The sequence below is a fragment of the Sylvia atricapilla genome, chromosome Z (genome assembly GCF_009819655.1).
Source record: "Sylvia atricapilla isolate bSylAtr1 chromosome Z, bSylAtr1.pri, whole genome shotgun sequence".
In the NCBI taxonomy this organism is placed as follows: domain Eukaryota; kingdom Metazoa; phylum Chordata; class Aves; order Passeriformes; family Sylviidae; genus Sylvia; species Sylvia atricapilla.
This window is the reverse complement of record NC_089174.1, coordinates 50,011,440-50,037,944: the sequence shown is the minus strand read 5'-3', so window position 1 is coordinate 50,037,944 and position 26,505 is coordinate 50,011,440. Positions and strand designations below refer to the sequence as shown.

The 26,505-nt window shown below is 42.6% G+C and overlaps 1 protein-coding gene across 1 annotated transcript in view; it reads left to right on the top strand.

Annotated features, from left to right (window-relative positions):
• MUSK (muscle associated receptor tyrosine kinase) overlaps positions 1-25,919 on the top strand; it is a 52,948-nt gene extending 27,029 nt beyond the window's left edge. Inside the window, exons 7-17 of the mRNA XM_066339821.1 lie at positions 1,903-2,062; positions 3,531-3,537; positions 6,311-6,577; positions 11,393-11,568; positions 11,979-12,002; positions 14,558-14,646; positions 14,989-15,148; positions 16,377-16,566; positions 16,916-17,107; positions 23,298-23,446; positions 25,185-25,919. Coding sequence (XP_066195918.1) covers positions 1,903-2,062; positions 3,531-3,537; positions 6,311-6,577; positions 11,393-11,568; positions 11,979-12,002; positions 14,558-14,646; positions 14,989-15,148; positions 16,377-16,566; positions 16,916-17,107; positions 23,298-23,446; positions 25,185-25,861 — 2,091 coding nt within the window. The 3' untranslated portion in view covers positions 25,862-25,919. The remainder of the gene's footprint in view (positions 1-1,902; positions 2,063-3,530; positions 3,538-6,310; positions 6,578-11,392; positions 11,569-11,978; positions 12,003-14,557; positions 14,647-14,988; positions 15,149-16,376; positions 16,567-16,915; positions 17,108-23,297; positions 23,447-25,184) is intronic.
• The last annotated feature ends 586 nt before the right edge of the window (positions 25,920-26,505 follow it).

The window sequence follows — 26,505 nt, the reverse complement described above, 5'->3', positions numbered from 1 at the left end:
CAGGAATAAATGAGCCAGGTGTGAAGATATGAAGAGGTCTCTAATTTCCTGGTGACTGAGGTGATATTTTAAAGGCTAAAAAGAGAACTCCTGGAAATAAAATCTCAGGAATGTTCTTGAAAAGGAGAAGGAATCAATTTACACAAGGGAACATCTTGAAGTTTCCAGTAAAGAAAACAACAGATGGCCAGTGTGGAAGTGCTAGGCACCACTGCCTGTGATTTTCGACTGTACATGGTGCGCACTACTTGTACTGCTCGCAGTTACCTGAGCTACCTCTTTCTTCTGCGTCCCAAGCCAGAAGGAACAATCCCAGTTATCTGTGCTCAGCAGGCACAGTCCAGCATTGCCAGAAGGGCTACACCTGAGGCCTGAGGAGCCAGCGGGGACAGAAGACTGGATTAGCACAAGATGCTCACAGCTAGCAGCCACCTATATCACCAAGATGCTGGAAGGCAGAGTGGCCTATAGGAACTACCTCCTTCCCACTGAGAAGGTCCCTGCACCATAGTGCTGAGTGGCTTCTGGAGAGAAAAGGACTCTAAAATGAAATTTGAGCAGCTCTGCAACAAAAGAGATATCTGTGAAAAAATATCCCCTGGGCTTCAACCCTCTTGAACTGATTTCATGTTATAAAGCAAAAAATATTCCTGATCCCTCTGACATATATGATGCAATACTTAAAAACTGTGTTGGTCTTATTATTTAGTGATTTCTTCCCATGAACATTCTCTCACCCCAACTCCAAGCTGACTCTGAGTGAGACAAAACAAATATATTCTTTTCAGCATTTTCTTTTCATAGAGAATCCAATCTGCTTACAAGACATGTTACAACAGTGAGAAGATCCCTCTTGCTTTTTCAATTATTGTTGTCAATACCTGCGGGTATTTTACTTCACTGAAAGATCTCATTGAAAGCACATTTTTACCGACCTCCAGGGAGGTCAGATTGATATCTCTGTTTTAGTTACATGTGTAGGTAGAGTGTTTTGCTGGAGTGGATCCAGGGAGACAATCTGCAATGTCCTTAGAGTCAGGTCGCACCTATGAGATCCACAGGCAGCATATCTCACTTGAATTACGTTTGATGCTTCCTATCAGTATGAAGATTAGAGCAGGCAATTCTCTCCTTCCTACTGCCTTTTCAGGATAGAGTCTGTATGTACCATGCTCTCCTCCTTTAATGAATGCCATGTTGGCAGGAAAAACCTGATGGTAAATCAAGCAGAACTGGCCCATACCAGCAAGCTTCAAGCTCATTTAAATGGGAATTACTGATCTGGGAAAAGAGCTGCCAAAATTATCATATTTGCAGCCCCTTCCGTATTTCCAGATGCCAGATAAGAATATCTACCAGACATCTGCTGGAGTATTGCAGCCACAGCACTTTCTTTGCTCATGGCTGCTTTGAGAGTATGGCAGTGGTTCTATTAATCCAGAATCAATGACTTCCAGACTACTTTCCTTTCTTCCTCTGTATAGCGGAAGTTCACAAAGTCATCTTGCGCCATTCCTTGCTAAGGCACGAAGAGGTAAACAATCTACTACAAGAAGCCCTGTAGTAATTACCCAGCTCAATTACATAAACCAGACTATGACTATGACTCTCTTGAACTGAAACATAATTGCAGAAATATTGCTGAAGTATGAAATAGGAGAGATCTTTTAACATTTATTTTTGTGTGTGAGGTCAGCTCCTATGAAAGCACCAAAGTAATGCCAGCAACTTTAACACTCTACCACTTTTGTCTCGTTGCCACACCTTCCTCTGCTAATTTAAATGCTTGGGACTCCTGTCTCTTAGATTTTTCCTTTGTTTGCTTGTTTGCATCTTTTTATAAAATTAATTAATTTATTAATTTTTTTTTAATATTACTGTGCTGGACTTTCACCCTTTTAGGTTTCTGCGGGGTCTACAGCAGAAAGCGTCAAGGACAGAGTGGTTGATTCCAGACTGCAAGTGTATGTCACCCGACCTGGCCTGTTCACTTGTCTTGCCACAAACAAGCACAGCAAAACTTTTGGAGCCGCAAAAGCAGCAGCTACCATCAGCATTTCAGGTATGCAGGAAAGAAGAGGCCACTAAGTTCTTAGCCTTTCCTGATGCAGAAGAGGAAAGGGGTGTGGAGTATTCTGGAGGAAGAGGGGAAGCCTTGGAGAGCTGAAAGTGTATGGGGGCCTAAATTAGAGTACAAGTATATCCTCCACCAGGCTATTTCCTCATATACTCTTACACTTTGGAGACTGGCATAGCTATCATTTCCTGAATGTTTGATGTTGTCTTGTACTTTGTGTCCCAGAAGCACAGTGGTAAGTTCATCCATGTGGAGGAAGTTGTGGTCATGGCCCAGTGCTGGTATCATCTAACAGCAATGTGAAAATAGTTTCAATCAGTTCAAACTTCACAAGGGTTTAGCATCCAGAAAGTGGGGTAGTTGCTGTCAGAGTAGTACCCTGCCTTGTCTAGAGTATCTCTTCTCTCAGGAACATCTCCCAGATGTCAATATGAATTTCGAAAGAGAAGAAATACCTCTATCAGAGATAACTAACAGCATTTGTCATACAGGGAGAAAGTTGGAAGCTTGTCCCATCTCTCTTTGGAAAGTCAGGGGGCTTAAGTTAGAGGAATCACACAGGACATGGGATGGGAGCCCTAATCCCGCTTTTAACCAGGCAGGTGTTTGCTGATCTCTCTGTGCCTTAGCTTCTGCTTTCTTGAAAAATTAATCATGCCTTTTCTTACACTGGGCTCTGAAACCTAGCAAGAAACTCTGCCCCATAAGGCACTCAGCTCTTGCTGAGCACTTCCTACTTTTGCTTTTAGCCCAGGCAAGTCTGTGTCCTACCGATGTAGTGGAGCGGACAGGTACTTTGGGCTAGTGGAAGTTGTACTCCTCTAGGCTGTGTGTCCTCAGCAGGAGGAGAACATCCTCCTAGACCTGAGCAGGAGTCTGCTTTGGCCTTGCCCCAGCTCACAAGGCTCCCAGGACAAAAGATGCCCTGGCCCTTGGCTGTTGCTCAGTGCCTCCTCCCTGTGCTGGCTCTGCTCAGCTCCCTGTGGTATTGCAAACTGGGGCCACTGCTGTGTGCCAGTGCTGCATCTCCAGCCCTGGCTTCTCCTACTTGTTACAGCTGCTGCCTGAAGTAATGGATATCTATGTAGCTTAAACAGAGGATGCTACCTGCTGGTTACATAGGACCCAAAAAATCAGGATAAAAGTGTGGGTTTACAGTGCAAGAGTCCTCATCAGCTGGCATTGCCATCAACAACCCACTTCCTCCTCCTCATTCTTTCTCACTTTACAGTGTTCTGTGTTGGCCAACTTTTCCTCCCCATAAGAAGATACAAAAGAAGGAACAGAATTTAGGTGCATTTTTTCGTACAGCTTACGGTTCTCAGACATATTTCTTAGCATGGGAATCTTGACTTATGCTTCTCAGAGGGAAAAATTAACTGTCACTGATGTCTTTTCCATTTCTTCTTTCTCTTGGTTCATCACAATTCCTGGATCTGGTGCCTCTTGGCAGAATGGAGGTAAGAATGACTTTTTGTGGTTTTGTGGAGGCTCTTTCTGTCAGGGAAGAAGAAGAATAATTATGAACCAAGAGGGTTTGGTTAATTGGTCTTAAATGAAGGTGTAGGGTTTCTGCATACCAACTGTCCAGATGACATTCACCCGAAAGGATCACTAAGCTCCTTTACAGAGGCATAATTGGAGACTAAGCTAGGGTAGATAAGGATGGTTTTGAGTCAAGCCAGCAGTAAGGGTGTTTGAAATATGGTAGTGGGGAGAATATTCTGAAGGAAATTCTATTCAGTTACAGATCCACAGTTCCCTTGACCTTATAAATTTTCAGGGCAACACTTATCTACAAGTTAAACTCCTGCCTGTTCACAGTTAATAAATGTATTTGGTTTGGTGCTCACCAGATGAGGGCAAGAGAAGGTTATATTTATTCCAAGCAGAGTTATGGATGAGTAAAGCCACTTACATGTGATGAGAAATGAACTTCTGCTTAGTAATTTTTCCAGGACTGAATTATTTAGCTGGCTTTTTCTCTTTAGAATCCTTTCATGTTTCTACATGCTGCACTGGCTGATTAGTCTGGAAGGAAAATGAGAATGGGAGATGGGCTGGGGCCTTCTGGCCATCATAGAAAAGAGCAGAGCCTGGGAAAGTCTGAGCAAATGGCTTTGCCACTTTGCTGACACAGATTCCCTGCAAAGGCTTGTCTCCATTGCAGGAGTTTGCAACGTTGATTCAGGAAATTTGAAAGTGATTAAGTCACTTAAGATCACATAAGATCACTTAAGATCATCTAATGATGATGGCGGATTTATGCCTTACACCTGCACCCATGCAGGTATGACAGGCGTGGGGACACATATCACAGATCAGGTGCTCAGCCCAACTGTCCCCATAGTTGTTCTTAATATTTGCTGAATGACATTCCCTTTCTGTGACAAACTGCTGTGAGAAACATGTTTTTACTACTTCTCCATTGCAGCTTGGTCTGTGTCTCCTTGCATATTTTAGAAAAGCAAGGAAACATAATGTTAGCACTGTTAGCTCTTCTCAGTCTGCCTCTGCAGGCCCCTGAAGTCAACAGCACATCTGCCCCATGCATACCTGTCTGCTTTAGCCCCTGGGGCACAGGAAGGATGCAACTTTCAGATTAAGCACAATGGAAATCATCAGGAAAATGTAAATAACATTACCCCTGCCATGCCAAGAACAGTTCTAGCAGGGTTCTGGGATCAGTGCATTGCTTTGGGGGAAACTGCTGTGCGCTGGAGAAATGACATGGACTATGAGACTAGTGCAGCATGCCGGTGGACTCGTGTGTTCATGGAGCCTGGGATGATGCAGTGTAAGAGCATCACAGTGATTTTTGTATACCTCGAGGGATTAGTGCCTCCCTGTATTTTTATCTCATATGGCAACATTTAAAAAAAAAAAAAAATCATACCAAGCCCAAAATAGAGCAGCTAAAATAGAGCCAGGGAGTGTCATCTGCAGAGAACAACATCTGAAGAACAGAAATGTGTAATCCTTTGTCCATGTACCTCCAGTTTTCTGAACAAAAAACCAGCAAGAAACCCCAGAGTTAACAATGGGTGATTATTTGGACAAGGGAAAGAAATAAAAGGCAAAGATACAAATAGCTCTGTTGACTGCTCCAAATGGTTGGCGTGTTGTGAATTGAACTCTCTGACCCCAGTTACACTGACCGAATGAGCAGTGGGGACAGCTGCACCCAGGCCTCCTCCCTGCCCTGATTTGGCCATGCTCCACACACAGGGAGCCTGTTTTCTTTTCCCAGCTTTGCCTCCCGTACCAAGGACACTGCATCCCACGGGCTGTCTTGGCAGAGGGTACCTTCTCACCCACAGACCTGGCTGCTGTTGGGTGCCCCTGGGACCTTCTGGAAGCACAGCTGACCTGTGTATTGCTCTTACCCTGCTGCTCCCTTTTGATGGCCACGGGGAGGAAGGGAGGAAGGGAGTGGGTAAGAGATCTTCTAGATGCAAATAACATGGGAAAGATAAACAAACGGCCCTCAAAGAAGATGACCCTACTGTGGCTTTTATTGCTCTTGCTCAGTCTTCATGCTATATGGCAGGACTTCGCAAAATGGGAGATGTGGTGAAGAGAGAAAATGCACCTTGCAGAGAAACACTGGGAAGAAAAGAACAGAGACTTCTTTCTTCCTTGTCTCTGAGTTCCCTAGCTAAATGTGTGGCAGAGGGGCAGGGTCAGGAGTGGTGCAGAAGCCGAGGAAGAGCAGGCAGGAGTTTGGTCTGATCTTGTGAAAAATTCCCTGGCATGTGATGAGTTGAACTTACCTGGCTCCTGCTCATCAAGTCTACCTTAAATTCTAACTCTTGTTAGACAGCAGAGCAAAAAATCCTAAGTTATCACAGGACTGCAGCAAGCAGCATGGCTGATCCCTACTTCAGGGCAGCAGGAAAGTAAAATATTTTCCCATTAGAGCTGAGGGGCAGGGTGAGGGACAATGCTAGGTCGTGCTTCCATGTGCTCACTCAGTCTTTAGTCCATTTACAATGTTAACAACTCTTGGTCAGACCCTCATACCTGGAGCTCACCGCTGCTAGCACCAGGGTACCCTGCAGAAGTTTCATTCTTGGATTATATTAGCTGGTTTGAGTGGCTATAAACCTTTACCATCTCCTCTGCCCTCTGTTAGCCTTACATATACCACTTTATTCAGAAACCAGGGCCATTGTGTTCATGCAGCTGTTTAGATCTGTGAGCTTACTCTGTGTGTGCTCTTGTCCTTGACAGCAAACTGTACAAGGGTGACACAGGCTACTGCAGCACATACAGAGGTGAGGTGTGTAGTGCTATCTTGGCGAAGAATGCTCTTGTTTTCTTCAACTCCTCGTATGCTGACCCAGAGGAGACCCAAGAGCTGCTTGTGCACACTGCCTGGACTGAACTGAAAATGGTGAGTTCATTCTGCCAACCGGCTGCTGAGTCTCTGCTGTGTAACTACATCTTCCAAGAGTGCAATCCCTCGGGAGCTGGGCCAGCTCCAAAACCAGTGTGCAGGTAAATGAAGAAAAACATGCTCATATTCACTTTCATTTTATGGGGATGTGTACGCAGCAGGGGAGTGGTGAGGGACTGTCCAGGCTTGCAGTAGCAAGTGAAGCTGAGGGGAGCTGGGCCCTCTAGGGTTGCACAGGTTTTCCCTTTGCTCTCTTCTCTGCACACACAGACTGATTCAGCTCTCACTGTGCACATTGCTAGGGTATGGTCTGAACTTGAAGTCCAGACCTCTATATTATATCAGGCGTTTGGAGGACAGTGTTGAAAAGAATATCCATTTGAATTACATAAATAGTTTCAATAATTAACATATTGTTATCTGTTAACTCTTTCTAGGCCAGTATGTATATATTTTATTACTATAAAGAAAAGAGTAATTGCTTCTTTGGAATTTTGACTAAATGTGGCTTCAGAAGATGCAACAAATCTGGCCAAGGCAATATGCCAATAGTTTAGTATTTCCTGCTATGACAGAATTATGAAAAAAATGATGAGACCAGACATATTGCCTGTGTAAATATACCTGATAAACCAAAACTCCAATGTGGTTATTGTATCCTTCTATATGCAGAGAAATGTGCATTGAAATTGGGCTGACAGGGACCCTGAGGAGCCCAAAACATCTCTTACTATAGCTAATCTACTGTTGACAGGTATTTGTAACCACATCCCAGTGACAGACACTTCTGCCTCCGTATGCAACCTCCCAAGCAGTCCTTCCCTCGTTGTACCTTGTCCTCCTTGTCCATGGTCATGGGGAAAACTTTCCTTCTTTCCTCTTTGCAATGAAATGTTATTTCTTTCCCTGATTATTTGACTAGAATAAAACAGATTTTTTCGAAGCTCTGCACATAGCTTTTGCTCTTCTGCCCAGTCCAAGTTTTGTTATTTTTAGCTATAATGTAACTATGATTCCTTGGTGTGCTTTGCAGAGGACAGCCCCAAACACATACATCAGAGTGAAGCTTTTTTTTTTTTTTTTTCCCCTGACATATTCAGCCCCTAAAAACTAGTCATTACCCATTTCACATATGGGCAGCTGACATCACTCCCTAAAGTGCACTGCTCTATTCTTGTCTTCCTTGAAAGAAGACCTTATTTACATTTTTAAACACTTTTCAGATTTCTGTTTAGTAGAAGAGCAGCACAGACTCTACTGTCTCAAATAAAATACAAATCTTTTCTACAGACATAGCAAGCACACTGCTTGCTGGACTTGGGCCAGGTGTCTAATGGTAGTAATTTCTCTAGTTATGTAGGGGCTTTTTAGGACAATCAGCAGCATGTTGTTTTTGTAGTCAGGACCTTTTTTTGTTGTTTCTACTTTAATATCTCTAAAACAAAGGCACAGAGGAAAACCTCAGTGTGAATGTTTACCATACATTTAGTTTTTTGTTTGGTACCTATGCTGCTTAGTATTCTACCATCAACACAGGAGTGGCTTATATCCTACAAAAGAAGATTATGTGTTAGTATCCAGAGATAGTCTTGCATCCAAGTCCTACATTTGCTTTTTGCTGGCAGGCTCCTCCCTGCTACGGCACTATTCTGCGCTTTGTGACTGTCCCCTTAAACACATGATCTCTCTGCCTTATTTTCAAGATCTGTGGCAGTATTTATATCTCAGCCACACATGCATAGCTCTTTAGTCAGCTGAGGGTTTTGCACAAAGCTCCTCGAGGTATTTCAGTTAGATCTCAGCCTTGCTTCATTTACCTCTGCTCATGACTGGCCCTGCAGGACCAGAACCCACAGTGATTTAACTGAAGATCTGTATTTCTGGGGCACTACTAAAGTCAGAATTATATAAACCAACATAAATATGTGCTTGATCTTGATGCACCTGAACAGTTACAACATTTGCAAACATGCCTAAATGTTAATGGGCTTGTCTAGAACCATTTTTCTTCAATTCCCTGAGTCAATGCTGGTTTTTATTAATTATTTCTCCCTCCTTCCCCCTCAATTTTCATGCAGCTTCCTTCATAAGAAAAGTCCTTGAATAGCATCCTTCCCAATTCCCATCCTCAGAGAACTTCAGCTGGACAGCAGTTCTTCCAGAGCCCAATACTCCTTTTGATAACTCAGACATCTAATATATACTACTTAATGGCTGAGATCTGGGGGCTCTTGAACAGATTTCACATGGTCTTGGTTACTTTCCAATTCTCTTAACTTATTTTTACTGACAACTTTATAGCTTTCTGCAGAGGCTGGCTAGACTACACAAGTTCTCAGCTGAAATACTTAATGAGTGAGAATTTAACTCTTTCATATGTGGGAGAGTTCTCCCAGTTTTTGAGGGACATACTTCCCTCCAGGTATGTCCATATATTTTTATCTTATTGTTTATCTTCTGCACCAATTTTTCTCTTTCCATGCTAGTTTGTTTTTTTTTTTTTTAATGTTCGTTTGGAACATTAAAAGGTAGGTTTGGAAGCTAGCTGTCAAGAACAGCAACTGATAAGCTGAGTAAAGCTTTTATGAAAGTAACGAGGGGTAAAACAAGATGAAATGAAACAGAAGAAAACCACATGGGAGAAGTTCACTTAATGTAAACTTAGATGCAAATCGTTTAGAATAGAATTCTTAAAGGAAAGCTATGCCTTGTCTCACAATTCTTGATTACATCTGCTTCTTGTCGCTGGCTGTTACTGCAATAGCAGAAGTACCCCCAGTTTCTATTTCAATCACTGCTGATAGGAAGTGATCAGGCTGTAGGGAACAGTCTTGTGTTGGGAAAGTCTCTCTTTGTTTGGGTCTGTGTGTCCCCGCCTACTCTGACATAGTCTCTTGTGATCCCTAGAAACACTACTGGCAAACTTGCTGTCTTCTGCCATTACTGTTCTTTGTCCATCTGTCATTTACATGACATAATATTTCTAACAATAATCTAAAGCAATGTGACCTCAGCAAGCTCTCCCTGCTCAGCATCAGGCGCTACAACCATATGAACCCAGCTAGAAGTGCCTGACCATTGCCCCCCTGGCTGCTTTACCATTCTTCCAGGGTGCAAATAATCTTTCTTTAACCCTGGTGCAGGCAGCATTGCAGAGGAATGGTCTTTTGTGTTTTGCAACTGAACACCAAATAAAGGGCTTATTTAAGGATGCGCAGGATCCAGGAATGAACAGAGCTAATTCAATCCAGATCTCCCAAATCTCAGACAATGCTTCAAATGCAAGTTTTTCTTTTTCCTTATCTACATATTTCTTTACTTCACAAGGTCATTCCTGTTTCACGTGTTGTTTAACATAAAAAAGATAAACTTGCCATCTGGCTGCATGCTGGCTTCCATGGAAGGGAGGAAAGAATAAACCAAGACTGACTAAAACCAAGCACAGAGCAGCTGGGCATTGATGATTTCAGCCTGTTGAATTGAAGAGCATCCATTACAGTTGCAGAAAAGCTGTTGCTCTGGTAGAATTCTCAATGGCCTCCATCCTTGAGGTGCTTTAGAGGGTTTGCAATTTTGTTAGCCATTGCTGAAACTCATGGCCATCTAATCTTGCCAAAAAAGTTGTATAATTAAAGAGATTGCATCAACCCACTAGGCAGTGAATTTGGCTAAATCCTTCACCTCAGACCCTGGAAGTATCTTTCTCTTTCTGCATCGTGTGATGGTTGGAAAAGTTGTGGATCTGGGAAAGGCTTCAGCTGAGTTGTGCAAAATAAATCTCTTTTCTTTTGCACAGCACACAACCTCAAAGCTGATTTTGTAACCTAGACTCTCAAGAAAGGTTATAAATAAGCAAATCACTGATAAACTGACCAATACAACAAACCCACAAACTTCCCAGTATGGTGTATTTTTTTTTTTTTCTGTGCAGGTTCTTTCTCACCCTTCTTCACAAATAATTTCTCATATAAGGCCCATTTAAACATCTAAAGCAGTTCTTGTCAGTGAATGTTTCACATTGTTATGGAGGTAATACATTAGGTGGGAGACAGGTCACTTTTTACCAGGCAATCTAAAGCTTTTACTGCAGATATCTACAGAGAAAAATGGATTTAAAGTTGCTGGTAGACTCAATAAAAATTATATATTTTATTCAGTGAGATCAAAAGTATATGCAAATGTTTAATTAAAGAAATTTAAGAATTGCAGCTCATCTCTTGCTTTTAGTAGATGACACTTCAGTTGTGTCAATTTATAGAAATCATGTGAGATTTTTAGAACATATTGAAAAATTCTAACACTAGAAATGGGAGGGAGACTATTTACAAGAGCATGTAGTGACAGCACAAGGGGGAATATCTTAGAACTGAGAGAGAATAAGTTTAGATTAGATAATAGGAAAAAATTATTTACTGCAAGGGTAGTGAGACACTGGCATGGGTAGCCCAAGGAAGTTGTGGATGCCTCATCCCTGGAAGTGTCCAAGGCCAGGTTAGATGGGACTTTGTGCAACCTGATCTAGTGGAAGGTGCCCCTCTACATGGGAGGGAGCTGGAACTAGATGATCTTTGATGTCTTTTCCAACACAAACCATTCTATTATTCTATGATGTTTATTAATAGAAGATGTCAAAAAAGCTGTAGAAAAAGATAGGAATGAACTCCTTATAGCTTGGTGTGTGTTGTGTCATCAGCATAACCCTGCTTCATTAAAAATGTAGGTTTGTATATTCCTTAAAGGAAGCCACTGAATTTCATGCTATTTCCTGTATGGTTTATGAGCCAGGCAGACTGGCTTTAAAGAAGTGTCACCCCATTAATGGAGCCTGCATAACCCCTGCATATCACTGCTAAGTGCAGCTATTTTTTCCAAGCCGTTGACAGCTGTATTTCACTGTTTTTTGCAAAACAATGTAGAGAGAATTGCCTTGCTGTAAAGGATCTCTACTGCTTTAAGGAATGGCTGTCAATGGAGGAGAACTCTCAGAAGGGGATTTACAAGCCAGGGCTGATGCTGCTCGCTCTTCCTGAATGCAACAGGTTGCCCAGCCTGCACCAGAATCCCAGCTCCTGCACCCGCATCCCCTTCTTTGGTAAGGTGGACAGGCTGCTGATTGTCTAGAGAGCTGTGTCCTTGGTAAGGGAGAGGGTAAAGAGATTACAATCCATAATTTACAACTAAAGTAAAAGGCAATGGTGTGTCCTGTCAGCACCTATACAGGAAACTGGCAGCTGCTTTGGCTGTTTGCCTCTCTTGTGCAACTGGGGTGTGGGAAAAATCCCTCAAGCAAAAAAACCTGGATCTTTATTTAGAAGACCATAACAATTCCAAAAAACAGCCTTAATGATGGCAAAATTTCCACTCAAGTGTCTTTGCAAATAAACAAGCTGTTGAAGCACTGGAGGAGAGGGAACTTTTTGCTGTAATGTGCTTCTAAGTGAGCATCCAGTGATACTGCATCCTGGACAATCCCTCCTTACACATTGTCTTGTCTTTTTACAGATTTTAAGAAGGAGAACATAACCAGTAAGTAGACTTCTCTAGACTATGCTTTTAGAAATGGACATGATATTCTTCATTGAAGCTGACATTTGCACAATATTTTTGTGTTTTCTGCTGGTACTGGCTGGCTGAATTTAGGTTATTACTGAGAAATGCCTGGGTTTCCCTGTCCAAGGCATGGGGAAACACATTTCCAGCTCTTTGGAGTCGGGGAGACAATGGGCTGGTAACTTCTGTGAGAGAGGCATGGTGGTTTAGGTGGTGCCCTTCCCTCCAGTTGTTTCCTTTTCTTTCTATGCATTGCTTCTTATTCCCTTCTATCCATATTTGCATTTCTGATTCTGAGGCTGTCCCCACCTTATATATTAACATAACATATGTCAGGCTGGCCTTGCAAGACCTTAAGCTCCCAGCGCTTTCCTCAAATCGCCTCTGAACTCTGGCAGTTTCTTGTATAAGCCTCCCATGACCAGTGGTGAGACCCAGACATTCCCTGCAGTGCTGCTTTGACTTCCATCAGGCTCCCACCCTGTTGCTGGTCATGGCCAAAACACGCACACTCAACTCTTCCACGCATATGCAATTGCAGTTTTAAGCTCAGACACTGAACTTCATCCAAGCAGGTGAGGTCTGAAGGTTTGGCAGTGTCAGGCACCTTCTTCATGGAGAGACAAGGAAAGTTTAAAAAAAGAAATATCAAGGATTTTGGGGAATATTCTTTCATGGAATGACCTTGGCTCCACCTGACAACCCAAGACCTAGGGGCCTCTTGATGGATATGTGGAGACAAGGGCTTCAGCACCCTCTGGGCCAATGCCTACAGCCTCCAAATGCAGCCATCCCTGCCCTCGTGGATGGACAACAAGGGAGGGGTGTCAGCATATGAGTGGAGCATTTATGGGATGACATCAGTCTCCCCACAGATGTTTAAGAACATATCCTCTGTCTCCTGTGCATGCATGACCTTTATTGTTCAGCTTCCACAGCATTTTCCCAGAGTAGCATTGCACAGATATGCAATATTCAGTCATGAACCAGGAAGATTTTAGTAATATTTCTCCCTCTTTTTTACTTTAGACCTATTGTTACGCACACAAGGGTTTGTTGAGCATGAACTGAACTGTTTTCTAGCTTGTTATCAAATTATTCATTAATGCCCAGATGGACCAGCCATATTATTCCCTCTGTCCTGTTTGTAGTAAGATTGTCTAGATTGTAGCAAGACAGTCTATGAAAGCATTTTCAGAGCATGAAGGATTCAGAGGTTCTTTCTTAGTGTTGCTCTTGCCCCTAAAGCTGTCCACATTCATCTATTAAGGTGTCCCACTGACTTTTATTTCAGATCTTGGAAGAAACCTTTTTCATGTTTATTAGTAGCTCTGTCAAGAGGCATGTGTCAGGCACTGCTTTCCTCGCCTTTGAATATGAAACAAATAAAATTCTGGGCTCAGGTACACAAGTATGTTCCAGGACAGCTTAACAAGATTTCATACCTCTGCAGAACTACAGTTGCCATCATGTGGGGGCTGCTATTGTACTGCTGATGGGAGTCATAAATTGTATTTATGTATTAGTCAAGGAAATACACATTAGAAAATAAAATTATAGAAAACAAAATTATGACAAAAGAATTTCCTGGTTTGTTAATTTTTCTACCAAGGCTAACAATGCAGTGGACCCTAATATATGCCATCTGTTCCAGTGTTAGCCTCGGCTCAGCTGAGTTTAGAGATTAACTACTATGTACTGAAATGTGTAAGGCTGTATCCCCTCTGCTGTCTGCTTCCTAGATTATGCCAGCATGCATTAAACTCTCCTATGAGGACAGGTGTATGTGCAGACATATGTCCTATGAGGGCATGAATGCATATTCCTGCAGTAAAATCTCAAGATTTTCTGCAGCTGGAACAAGCTCTGTGTATGCAGTGACTACACTATCTTCATTATAAAGAACATTGTTTTATACTGATACCATTCCTTAGATCATAGTTCAGATCATACTTCAGGGTATGGTTTCCATGCATACTGAAAACCCAAGACTGTTTCCAAATAATCAAAGAGGATAAGCACTGTACAGAAGCAGGAGAAGGGCACCTTCATGAATCTCAGCTCCCTGCCACCAACCTGACAAACATGAGTGTCTTCCAATTAGTGCCCCAGTAAGAACACAGGCTGTGAATCATGCAACCAGTGCTGTGATTTGCTTTCTGCCTTGATTTGACTTGCGTGGGTTCAGTGTGGTTCTGCCCTGCACTTTCTGCATGATGTACTGTGAACTAGGTAGTGGCAGCTCAACCATCACCAGCACATGGCCTGTTTTCTCAATCTGAGAGAGCTGCAGTGCCCTCTTTGAAGTTTTACCAGATTTCCATGTATGTATTGAATGCAAAATCCATTACAGTGTAAACAAGAGGTTAAGCAGTACCCTTCCTGTCTTGTCAAGTCCTTCTGTGTGCTTCAGATCTGATACTGTCAGATGGTCTCTTGTAATGACATGAGCTTTATCCTTGTGAATCTCTGCTGAAGGACATGGTCTGAAATGCCTTGACCCCATGTTATTTTGGTTTTTTTTCTCCCAGGGACTTGCTACAGTGGCAATGGCCAGTTTTACCAGGGCACAGCCAATGTCACAGCATCTGGAATTCCCTGCCAGAAGTGGAGTGATCAGGTGCGTGTCAGTATGAGATCCACCAAATGGAGAACTGTGCTCGAGGTTTGCTTTTCCAAGGAGTTTCTCAGAGTCAGGCGGCCCAGTCTCAGTGAAAGGGATGAGTGGTGAACAGATTGCCTTAATTCCTGAGCTCACTGGTGTTTTACAATTTTATCGTATATCAGTCTGCAAGTTCCCCTTACTGTGTCAAAATGCATTCTCTGTCATTCTAGGTGATTGAAAGGCTGTTTCAAGGCTCTGCCTTCTTCACTCCTTTGGCGGTTTTTTAAATTTTGTTTTAATAATAATAGTAGAGAAAATTATGCTGAAACACTAATACAATTTGCTGTCCCCCCCAAGGCCCCCCATATGCACAGAAGGACTCCCCAGGTTTTCCCTGAGCTGTTTGATGCTGAGAATTACTGCCGCAATCCAGGAGGTGAGAACGAGCGTCCCTGGTGCTACACAAAGGATCCAGCTGTGATCTGGGAATACTGCAGTGTGTCTCCCTGTGGAGATGGTAGGCAATAGCACTTTGTAATTTCTGCCACTGTGGTTGTTTTGTAGCCGTGCAAGGTGTTTACATCCTGAATACACCAATCTTCTGTCTTCTGGATTCATCTAGGTCTGGGTCTTCTCAGCACTTTTAACCAGAAAGTTTAATGTGCCCCATGAAGAGGGGAAAATGAAGACAGGCAAATCAAGCACCTTGCACTAGGTTATATAAATCCCAAAGATGAAAGACAATGTCCTGTGGAATTCTTAAAAATTTATTTTTCAGACTGTTTAGAAGGTAGGGTTTCAGGCTGCTTTCCAAAGTTGTTTAGTTTAGGGTGATTTTTTCAGTAATAACTTCCCCCAATTTTAACTAAATATAAACCTAAAAAAGTTTGAATCTTTGTTCTTTGACGTTGAAGCTAAGTCTTCCTGTTATTTCTGGTTAAAGAACAGACCAATGTTTTGAAATATATTGCATCCAAGATCCCCAGGTTCTGGATTTCAGGGCTTAGAAATAATGACTGCATTTGGAAACTCCCTGCACAGGGAACAGGGATTCCATGGACATAAGTGAAAACAAGTGATTTTCAGTTTAGTCGGCAATTAAGAAGAAGAAGAAGACTTTAAACTTCTTTCTGGTTTTCAGTCATTGCATGCAGAGAGTAGCATTTTCTAGAATGTCTTGGAAACTACTCTACAGAGAGTTATGTGATTTTTTTCCCCCTAATAATACAGCCAAGAGTGCTTTAAACTAGTTTTCCATATTTTCCCCCTCGAGAGACTGAGATGAAGATTGTTGGGGACAAGAGGATATTTTAGGAAAGTATCACACTGTACTTACTTGGTCTTACACTCCTCCCTGCAGATTCCTTTTAGGACACACGATACATAGTGGTTTACATTGTGCACCACTGATCTTTCCTACTGCAGACATTACTATATTTGAGTACTGTTGAGACTATGAGATGTGACCTCCCATTTGTAACTCTTTCAAATATTCTATACCAAAACTGTTTTGCCAGCTTAATGGAAGTTATATATCGGTCTTACAAGATCTTGGATTTTCACATCTGGCAAGCACCAATAGGTTTTGCTTCCTGCAAACCAAGGTTGCCTAGTATGGTCCTCTCATGTGGTCATATGGTTGTGTCAGTAATTCCTGGAATGACAGGCTAACTCTGTAAATTCCTCTTAGAGAAAGCTCAATAATCTAAAAGAGGCATAACTCTCTGATTTTTTTTGCATTACAGCATTGTTATCACTGGGAACAAGAAAACCAAATGGAGAGACTCTAAATCTCCCCCCTCCTCCTCCATTTTCCCCTACATACTCCATGACCGTTATCATCTCGATCATCTCCAGCTTTGCTCTGGCAGTGATCTTTGGCATTATCACCCTGGTTTGCTGCCATCATCGAAAACAGTGGAAAAACAAGAAAAGGTAAAGATTGGAACTTGCTACAATATTGCTAATTCAGTGCAAGAAATGCCGCTTTAGCAAAAAAGGCTTTCTTCTGTCTAAAAGTAAAGTCCTGTGAACATCTGGTAGGGGACAGCAGCCCTCTCTTTGCCTGTGGCAGCCCAGTGTAAGTTCTGTTGAACTCCAGTGCCAGGAGGTGGCCTGGTGATTAGGGACATGGCATGACACCTTGCTGCAAAGCTCTATCAAGTAGCTCTGCTGCACCTTCCTTTTCCATCCTGAAGGACATAAGCTCAGGAGGAGATGTATCTAGTCATCTCCTGGTTAAGGGCTGTGTTCACACTGACCAAAAATCACTTTGTTGTTTCAGAGAGTCAGAGACACCAACTCTCACCACTCTGCCCTCTGAACTGCTCCTGGACCGGCTGCACCCCAACCCCATGTACCAGCGCATGCCTCTTCTGCTCAACCCAAAATTGCTTAGCCTGGAGTATCCCAGGAACAATATTGAATATGTGAGAGATATTGGGGAGGGAGCATTTGGTAGAGTCTTCCAAGCCAGGTAAGCAGTCTCTTTGTGAGTCTTCTTTATTTGAAAGTACTTGTGAAAAATTGGCATTGGAAATCATCCATCCACCCATCCATCCATCCATCCATCCATCCATCCATCCATCCATCCATCCATCCATCCATCCATCCACTCAAATACATGTGCACCAAGTGGTACACAACCCTTAGGTTTGAATAATTGTTTTTGTTGTCCACTGCTATATGTCAGTATTTGTTAAACTTTTGCCACAAATTACTCTTTTCTACTCTTGAGTAGATGTAATGCCTTACTCATACTAAAGTCTGGTGTAAAAGTTCAGCCAAAAGTACTGCCTATGACATGTGACCTATAGTGAAGTTCTTGAATTTCCCAGCATTTTTGAATTGTTAGTGTATGGTGATCTCCACTGTAACACCAATATTGATCTGTGCAATTACCACAGATTACATTATCATTGTGTCCTGCTACAGTTCAATCCCAACCAAATTTCAGTTTGATTCAGTGGCAAAATCAAGCCAAACTAAAAATCCCCTAAAAAACTTCCCTGCATAGGCCAATGCGGACATGGGGGGTAGTTGTGTATCTGTGGTGTCCCAGCTTTAATGGGAAATGCACACTCAAAATTTGTAGATGCTCATGGGTGAAAGGGAAAGCAAAAGTCAGAGTATCTGCAAAAGTGTACAAATTTTTATTAGTAAATTACACACCTGCCATGCAAATAGATATTTTATAGTCCTTAACCTAGTATATAAGCAGGGGGCAGTGGGTTATGAATAAAGGGGTAGTGTGAAAAGGAAGGGAGATGAAAGATGGATTAAAGATGGATTAAAGATGGAAGGAGAGAAAGAAAGGAAGAAGGGAAAAAAGAGAAATCAGTTGTCCTGCCTCCACCATCAATTCTGCTGACAGGAGGTTTAGGGTTCTGGGGCATATATGTGCCCAGGTTTTGTGGGGATACCCTTTTATAGTAAAATTTCTGTGCCCTCAAGCTAACTTTCTATACAAGTGAGTTATTATGGGCAGCCCCTTCTTCCAGACCTATCTGGACAACGTTTGGGGGCTTTGAAGGTCTTGGGTGCTCTTGATCCCCCACTGCAGGGGAAGAAGGCATTTCCTGCCTTCTTCTGTCCTCATTCCTGCATCTCTGGTGTATAGTGTTATCCTTATCTCCAGGAGGCAGAACAAGGACATTTGTTTCAGAAAAATGTTGCCCTACCTCTGTATGGGCCCTTTCTCCAGCCATAACAATCTTTTGTTGGCTCCATGGCTATCTGGATATCAGTGTTTGAGTAATGTACACGAATTCCCTTATCTCTAGGTTTCTACAGTGTCCCCTTTAGTTAGTTTCTCACTTTTTATTTTTGGATTTTTGCAGCCATCATTACCTGTTTCAAACCTGAGATATCACATGATAGCTCAGTTCTGACAATATCATGGGAGCTGAGATTGTGCACGTTCACAAATATGAAAAATCTTTAATTGACAAATGAGGAGGATGGAAAATGTCTAGTTTTTCTTGACAGAATCTATAATTTCTGCAAGACAATCCGTGGTCAGTAACGGTTTCCTCCAAAAGTCCCATCCCTAAATTCCTAGAAGAAAGTGTACAGGCTGTATAGTTCCCTGCTTAGTAAGGGTAGTTATCTTTGTCCTTTGCAGTTAACAAGTATGGGGCATGGCTGATTTTGTACCTGTATCTGGAGTAGCATATGCTGACATGATAAAAACCTAGGGAAAGACCAGAGTCCCACCATAGGCCAAGATCTGTTGGTGAAATGCTTCTGTTGACTGACAAAGCAGAGGACTATCCTTGCAAAAAGCAGTCATAATGTTTATAGTTAAGCAGTTAATATACTTGCTAGAAAACTAGTTCCATACAGGTTAAATGTGTTACAGCTGGGGAACAGTTTCAATAGCTGTGATGGTTGTTGTTTTTTTTTTTTTTTTTTCTAATGAAGAGATAAATTGTTTTCTAATGGAAGAGAAGCAGGCATACTTTTCTTTATTACAGAGAGAACTAAAAATAGCAAAATTCAAAGGGCACGCAGTGGGATCATCACAGATGCTTAGCCTGTGATGAATTGTTAGCCTGGATGACCAAACATATCTGAGCTTGAAACAAGAACAAAGCTATAGAAACTGTACAAGAGCTGTGCTTGGGGCACTACACACTGACGGCACAGGGCAGCTCTTGTCCCAGCCTCAGCACAGCACTTGGGCTGCCCTGAGGTGCAGGGCACCTTCCTGCTTGTGCTGCAGGTGACTTCAGCTGTGTGTGAGCAGAACAGACATTCTTATTGTCAAGTGCTGCTTTGGCCTTGCTCTGGGAGTTCTAATACAATTTGAGTGCTGCACAGACCTTTCTGAGCTTGAAATCGCTTTCATGGATATTAAGCACGACTTCTCGAAGGGCATTCAAATATTACTAAAGTGCTAGTTAAGCAAGTGCCGAAGTGGTATGAAGACCTGTTATGTGTGGATTTCATCCACTTCAGCTCTGTAATTTCTTTCAATTAAGACTATTTGTTATTGTCAGTGGAAACTGAGAGAAAAAGACATGGGAATAAAAAAGAAAACATCACACCTTATCTAGCATTTGCAAAGGGAGTACCACATCCTGAGAGACGCTTGCTCTCTGTGGCTCAAGGAAGGAGCTACAGAAATATTACTTCTGAGGGACCTCCTCTTTTTATTACCATCTCTTATCAAAAGTGCCTCCAAGACTTTATAATTCCTTATAGTAAGCTATGGACATTTCTGTGCACTGCTGGCAGATCAATGCAGACTGCTGATCCACTATGACAAGCTGTGTATTTATCCAGGTTACTGAAACGATCAAAACTCAAATTATTGCCTTCCCATCTCAGAAGGATAAAATGTACTTTTCTGTGTGTGTTAAATGGACGTCTGAAGCTAAGTTTAGCAATTTTCTTACTTCTCCTGCTCTCATGTTTCTCACTCTTCTGTAAACAAAGCTTTGCACTCAGTGCCAGAGATGTCTTTGCCAGTTGGCTGCTGTGAGTACTGATTCAGTGTTTACTCACTCCTGGGTCAAGCAACATGTTGGGACAGGAAGTGTCTAGCTATCGTTTACTAGCTTCTCCTGAAAGGCTGCTGTCTTCACCAGGAACGGATTTACACTTGGAAGGATAAGGAAGTAACCATGCTTAGAACAAAATTCAGGCTCAGGTCTGTTCCAGCTGGGTCCTTGTGGCTGATTCTCCTTCTGGGAGGACCATGCTGGCCCCACAATCCACCAGAGCACCAGCTCCAGGCAGTTCAGTGCAGACCAGCACACAAGTTTTCTCCCAGAGCTGGAGCTGTGTGGTCCAGGCTAAGCCTAAAGATCAGGGTTGCCTAAAGGCCTGGATGTGGAGTCTTTGCTAGTAGGCTGGTAGACCTACACTACAAATGCACAACTTGTCACTCTTTAGGGACAGCTTTGTCCCTACAGTCAGAGTTTCTTGACAGAAGCTCCTCATGTTCTCTCCATCTACAAAGGGTATTTCTTTGACTTGCTGGCTCATATATAGCTGAAAAATAGTGTAGATGTTAATTAACAAAACCCCAATTTCCCCAACTCCCTCAATAAGCCGCCACTGCTGATTCAGAACAGTCTCCTGCTCACATATTAACTAAACCAAAGGATGGGGTAAAGGTAGATTCCCACCAGACTCTGTAGATGTTAATTGCATTGTTTAATGATCTAAGAGAAACTACCTGATTGTTATGGTGAGCAAGACGGGAGCAGAACACAGTCTCAAACAAATGATTCAGACTGCTCCTTGTTTTTTTAAACAGTTATGACATAGAAACTACATAGTTTCTTCGGAAAGAAAACCTAACTGGGAGCTTTAATCAGACATTTTTTATATAGGCTCGGCGTGAAATTCCTAACTGCACCACTGCTTAGTTCTTTTAACAGTGTGTACTTAAATGCCAGTTGATGCCTCTGGTGCACAAATCCATTGGTGGTGAAGCAGGCAAAGGATTTTTGCCACCCACCCTGTGCACAAACAGTGTAAATTTCTCCTCAGCTTTTAATTATTTGCAAGAGAGATTACATAAGGTAATTTCTTTTGATGCTTCCCTGTTCTAGAAGAGAATTGACCTATTATTAAAAAACCATTCCCCTTTCTGGCTCTTCATTTGAATTTTCCAGGTTCAGAGGCAGCAGTTTCCTACTGCTACCTTGCAGATGTGCCCCTGTCATTGGTGCAAAGACTGTCTTCAGGACATGAAAGGAGTCAGCTTTAATAGCTGTCTGCCAAGACTTCAGATAGTCTCTGCCTCTGTGCCAGATTAGTGTGAGTTTCCCAGGTCTGTTAAGAACTGTACTGTATCACCATGAGCTACCAAAGGTGAAATTTCTGGCTTTTGCCTGAAGGCCAGTTAAAAGACTTTGTGTGCTTAACCTCACTTGGTCACATTTAGGCGGGTTTACATTACAAGATTCAGTGAAATGGAGTAGTTTTGTGTACGTCAGCCTGGGGTGAGTTTCTGTCTCCAAAGTAGGCATAACTGAGCTCTGCCTACCCCTGCTTTGGCACTCTGCTGGGTCTGCTAGTTAGAGGGGAGTGGTAATCTATGAGACTATTTGGAAGACATAAAGGCCTCCTAGTTTTACTTTCAGATTCTCAATTACTTTGTTCAGGATGCTGCTGCTGGCTCTAGTGCTGAGAATTGACAGCAGGTGGTAGTTACTCATACTCCTCCCCTCCTACAAGACTGGAAACTGCTGCCAGCACAGGGGAAGAGAAGGAAGACATTGTGCTGTAATGGAGGCAGCACAAGCAGACAAGTGTGGGATCTGATCCTCTGCGCTGGTATGCCAGACCTCCTTGCCTGAGTGTCTCAGCTGTGATTTAGCCACCTGTGCTTCCTTTCTTGATGGACACCCTGCCATTCAGTGACATTTGACATTTACAGCATCCAAGTGCAACTGCTGCAACTGCCATGTGTCTGAAGTAGAAGACAAGGTAGCTGGAAGTTTGCTTTGGAAATTGGAGTCTGTTCTAGCTGCTACTGAGCAATAAAATAACCTGTCATTCGAGCAATGGGAGGCCAGTCAGGCTGGTGTAGTAACATGACATATAAATGGGCACCACGCTCCGTAGGCTCTGGCTGGCTACATCTACAGAATGTGTTTTAGCTGCATGGCTACTGGGAAGAATTTGCACTGGAAACAAAATGTACATCTGAGGTTTGGTGGATGTTTGAAGAGTGGAAACTTACTCTTCTCTGGCAACAGCTACCCCATAATCTTTGGCAAGCCATCTAATTAAACTTGTTGAGGGTGTAGGGACCTGTGCATAAGAAAACAACTTTGTTGCTCTAAGTCAGGGTTCTGTCTCCTAAGGATTTGTGTCTGTAAGTTTTACTTGAAGATTCACCAGTGCCAAAACCTGCGTATTCACATATTAACTTGTTCTTCATACAAGACACAGGTTTGCTTTGTCCCTTCTGTTCTGTCATGTGTTTCCACAATCTTGTAGAAATATTAACTGTTTTCTAGACCTCAGCTACACTACATTAAATCCAGATAAAATTACCTAATGGTTTTATAAATTGTTGAATTAAAAGTACAAACCACAAGGTTAAAGGTACAAACATGCCACACACACATGCTCAGAGAACAGTAACTAAAGGCTATTTTCCTTAAAAACCGAGGGAATACACTTACTCTAATTGTTACTTTCACTCTAACAGTAGCCAGATATACCGAAGCTGCCATTGTGCCAGGTGTGGGAAAGGAGGATCTCATCAATTTCATAGAAAATAGGTTTATTTTTAACTCCACCATTACACACCAAAAGGGAATTTTTTGGACTGAAGTGTCCATCCTCTCCTCCATTAAGTTTCTGATGTGATCTCCAGCCTATGGAGAAGTTGCTTCTTACCAACCTGTTACTTATTTATGTCTTTACCAGACACGATAATGAGTCTGTAAGCAGCAAGACCAGTAATCATAAAACTATATTGAATTTAGCCCCTCCTGAACCAAATTAAATATCTCTGTAATATTCAATGTGTGTTGCAGTCCCAAGAGATGAAACTGGCTTTTAAGGCTTTTTCTGTTGGTTCTGAGGCCTTCCAACCTTTTTTTTCTTGGTCAGCTTCTCCTTTTGCATCAGAAACAGAATCTAAATTTAGTGTGCATGTATTCATCACTGATGGTTTCCTGTCTTCCCTCTCCTTGCAGGGCGCCAGGGCTGCTGCCATGTGAACCTTTCACCATGGTAGCAGTGAAAATGCTGAAGGAGGAAGCATCTGCAGACATGCAGGCCGACTTTCAGAGGGAAGCAGCTCTTATGGCAGAATTTGACAATCCAAACATTGTCAAACTTTTAGGTATCTCAGTGAAGCATCTATTACCTTAACAGGATGGTGCACCACATCAAAACACCCTGGAACTGTGGGTTTTGTGGGTACTGAAAAGAAATAGCACAAGCCTTGTCAGTTTTATAGGTCCCACTTACTATTGTGATGTCTGAATACTTAATAGCCTTGAAAAAAAAAAAAAACAAAAACAAAATTAAATGAAAAAAAAAAAAACCAGCCACAAAAATGGTCTCTTCCTTTCCTTCCACTCTTATCTGAAAGGACATCCTTCTTTGTTGGATTTTTCTTAGAAAGTCTTGGCACTGTGGCTTAACTATTAAGGCTGACCAAAAATATTCTTTTAGAAAATTGTAATTTTTTGCCTGAAGTAGATGCTGCTGTCCACCTTTATCTGGCAATCCTGCTCTGTGTTGTTGTATGCAGATCTGGTTCTCATGAACAGGAGCATCTGAGATCTTAATTTATTTCAGTAGGAAGCTCCACAACATTCGAAATTGATAAAACACAGTTCTGGGGAAGCTGGGTTAATACAGGTACTTTTGCTACAGAAAAGAAAAGCAGGAAATGCACCAAGCTGGACTAAATTTTGTGTTTATAGTTAACACATTTTAGGCCAGAAAAGGGCAAAGGTGCGGGCACAAAATAATGTTGCATCATGGGGCTGTGGAGAAGCAGCCACATAATTGAAGACAGCTTAAATGATGAATCTCTCACATACACTTGTCATGCTTGTCATATCCTGATATCATCAGATTTGGAACAGCCATTTGTTTTTCCTCAAAGATTCAAATATTAGGTCATCAACCAGAATTTCAGATTTCACAATAATTTGCATCACTGCTTGGTAAATGATGGCCCAAAAAAAGCAAAACACGTACATTTTAAATGTTGACATTAGCTGGTTAGAAGCTTAATGACAGGCACACAGATATTAAGATAACTTTATGAACAGAAGTGTATGCAAGTGTGGTTAATGCTGCCTCGCCAATAAAGCTGATGAAGAGCCAAGCATATGCCCTTCAGTGGGACTGTATTCTGCATCTAACAGATATGGCAAAAGTCTCTTTCCTGCTGTCTGTTTTTGATTTGTCTTTCTTTCATTTTTGAATATCAGCCATGCCAAAAGTAATTCCTCAACCAATATTTTTTGCATGAGTTGTTTAAAAACAGAGAAATCCATAAGGCCATGATTTTCTTTGCAATTCAAGTGTTCCACTGAACCCTTTAACACGCCCCTTGTGAATGCTTTTGAAGCCTTCCTGCTTATGTGTCACCCATACAGCAATATTACTGTTGTAATAATACAATGATCACAACAAATAAAAGAATTAAAAATAACATGATCATAACTTTAAAGGTTACTTCCTGTAAGTCCTTGCAGTTGCACCTGGGAAGAAGCAATGTTTTTGTTAATGCTAGCTTAAGCAGGACTGGGCTCTTAATTAAATATAGCTCCAAAAGACTGTGTTTTACCTGGGATGTTGACAAAAATTCTGCATGTAGACATGCGCATGGCTTGTTAACATCACCCATGGAGCTCAGCATTAGATCTCTGATGAAGGACTTCAAAAGAGGCAGAGTGCATGATGGATGGATGCAAAGCGAATGGCATTTGCATGGTCACCTCTCCTTCTGCATTACTGAAAGTTTCCCTTTTGTGTGAGTGTTTTTGGACTTTTTGGCTTTTGCACAGCAGAACTCTCTCTCTTTGCTACCCAAATGACCTGTGTGGTCTGTCCTGTCCCAGGCGTGTGTGCGGTTGGGAAGCCGATGTGCCTGCTGTTCGAGTACATGGCCTACGGGGATCTGAACGAGTACCTGCGTGACCGCTCGCCCCGCAACCTCTGCAGCCTGGCGCAGGACGCTCTGGACACCAGGCCTCGCCTCTCCAACCCCCTGGCACTGTGCTGCACCAGCCAGCTCTGCATTGCCAAACAGGTCGCTGCTGGCATGGCCTACCTCTCTGAGCGCAAGTTTGTCCACCGGGATTTGGCCACCAGGAACTGCCTGGTGGGGGAGAACATGGTGGTGAAAATTGCTGATTTTGGTCTCTCGAGGAACATGTATTCAGCTGACTATTACAAAGCAAATGAGAACGATGCCATCCCCATCCGCTGGATGCCCCCCGAGTCCATTTTCTACAACCGCTACACCACGGAGTCTGATGTGTGGGCCTACGGAGTGGTGCTGTGGGAGATCTTCTCCTATGGCATGCAGCCTTACTACGGGATGGCTCATGAGGAGGTCATCTACTACGTGAGGGATGGGAATGTCCTCTCCTGCCCAGACAATTGTCCCCTGGAGCTCTACAACCTGATGCGCCTCTGCTGGAGCAAGTTGCCTGCTGACCGGCCAGGCTTTGCCAGCATCCACCGCATCTTGGAGCGCATGTACGAGAGGGCTGTGGCCAACATGTCTGTCTGAGGGTTGATTTCCTTCCTTGTCTCCTGTTTCCACCTATCCAGACAGATCTGGACCAGCCCATGAGGTCCTGAGCGATGGTGGCTTCATACAATCTCCCGCTTAGGGAGGAGAAACATCTTGTTCCACTACCAAGCAAGAAATATAGACTATACCCCTTATACATCTCCTTGAGTGGGACTGTACCCCCCAAACAACAGGGCTGACCTTTAGCCACCAAGACAGGACTCCCAGGTTGGTGAGAGTGCTAGCCGTGCTAACTCAGTACTTACATATAGCATTTCCAGGAGTACAGAGTTGCCCGGGGAAGGCAAACCAATGTTTCTTCCTAGTCACTGCTTCTACCCAGCCACTGTTTCTTCCCTTCCTAATAGATCCCACCATGCCCTTCTGCACTTACGCTCTTGGCTTCTACCTTTTTTCCCCCTTTCTCTTACCTTTTCAAGTATTATTTAAAAAAAGATTACAGAGTTCAATCTTCTTTTGGGGATACTGTTTATTATTTTATTTTTGCATACTGTTTACTATTTTGTTTTTGCATACTCAGTCCTTTTTGCAGAAAAAGGATGTTTCTGAAGCCATAGGCCACTTTCCTCTTTCTTTTAACTTCCACTCTCTCTCATGACAATAACACTGACAGAGTCAAA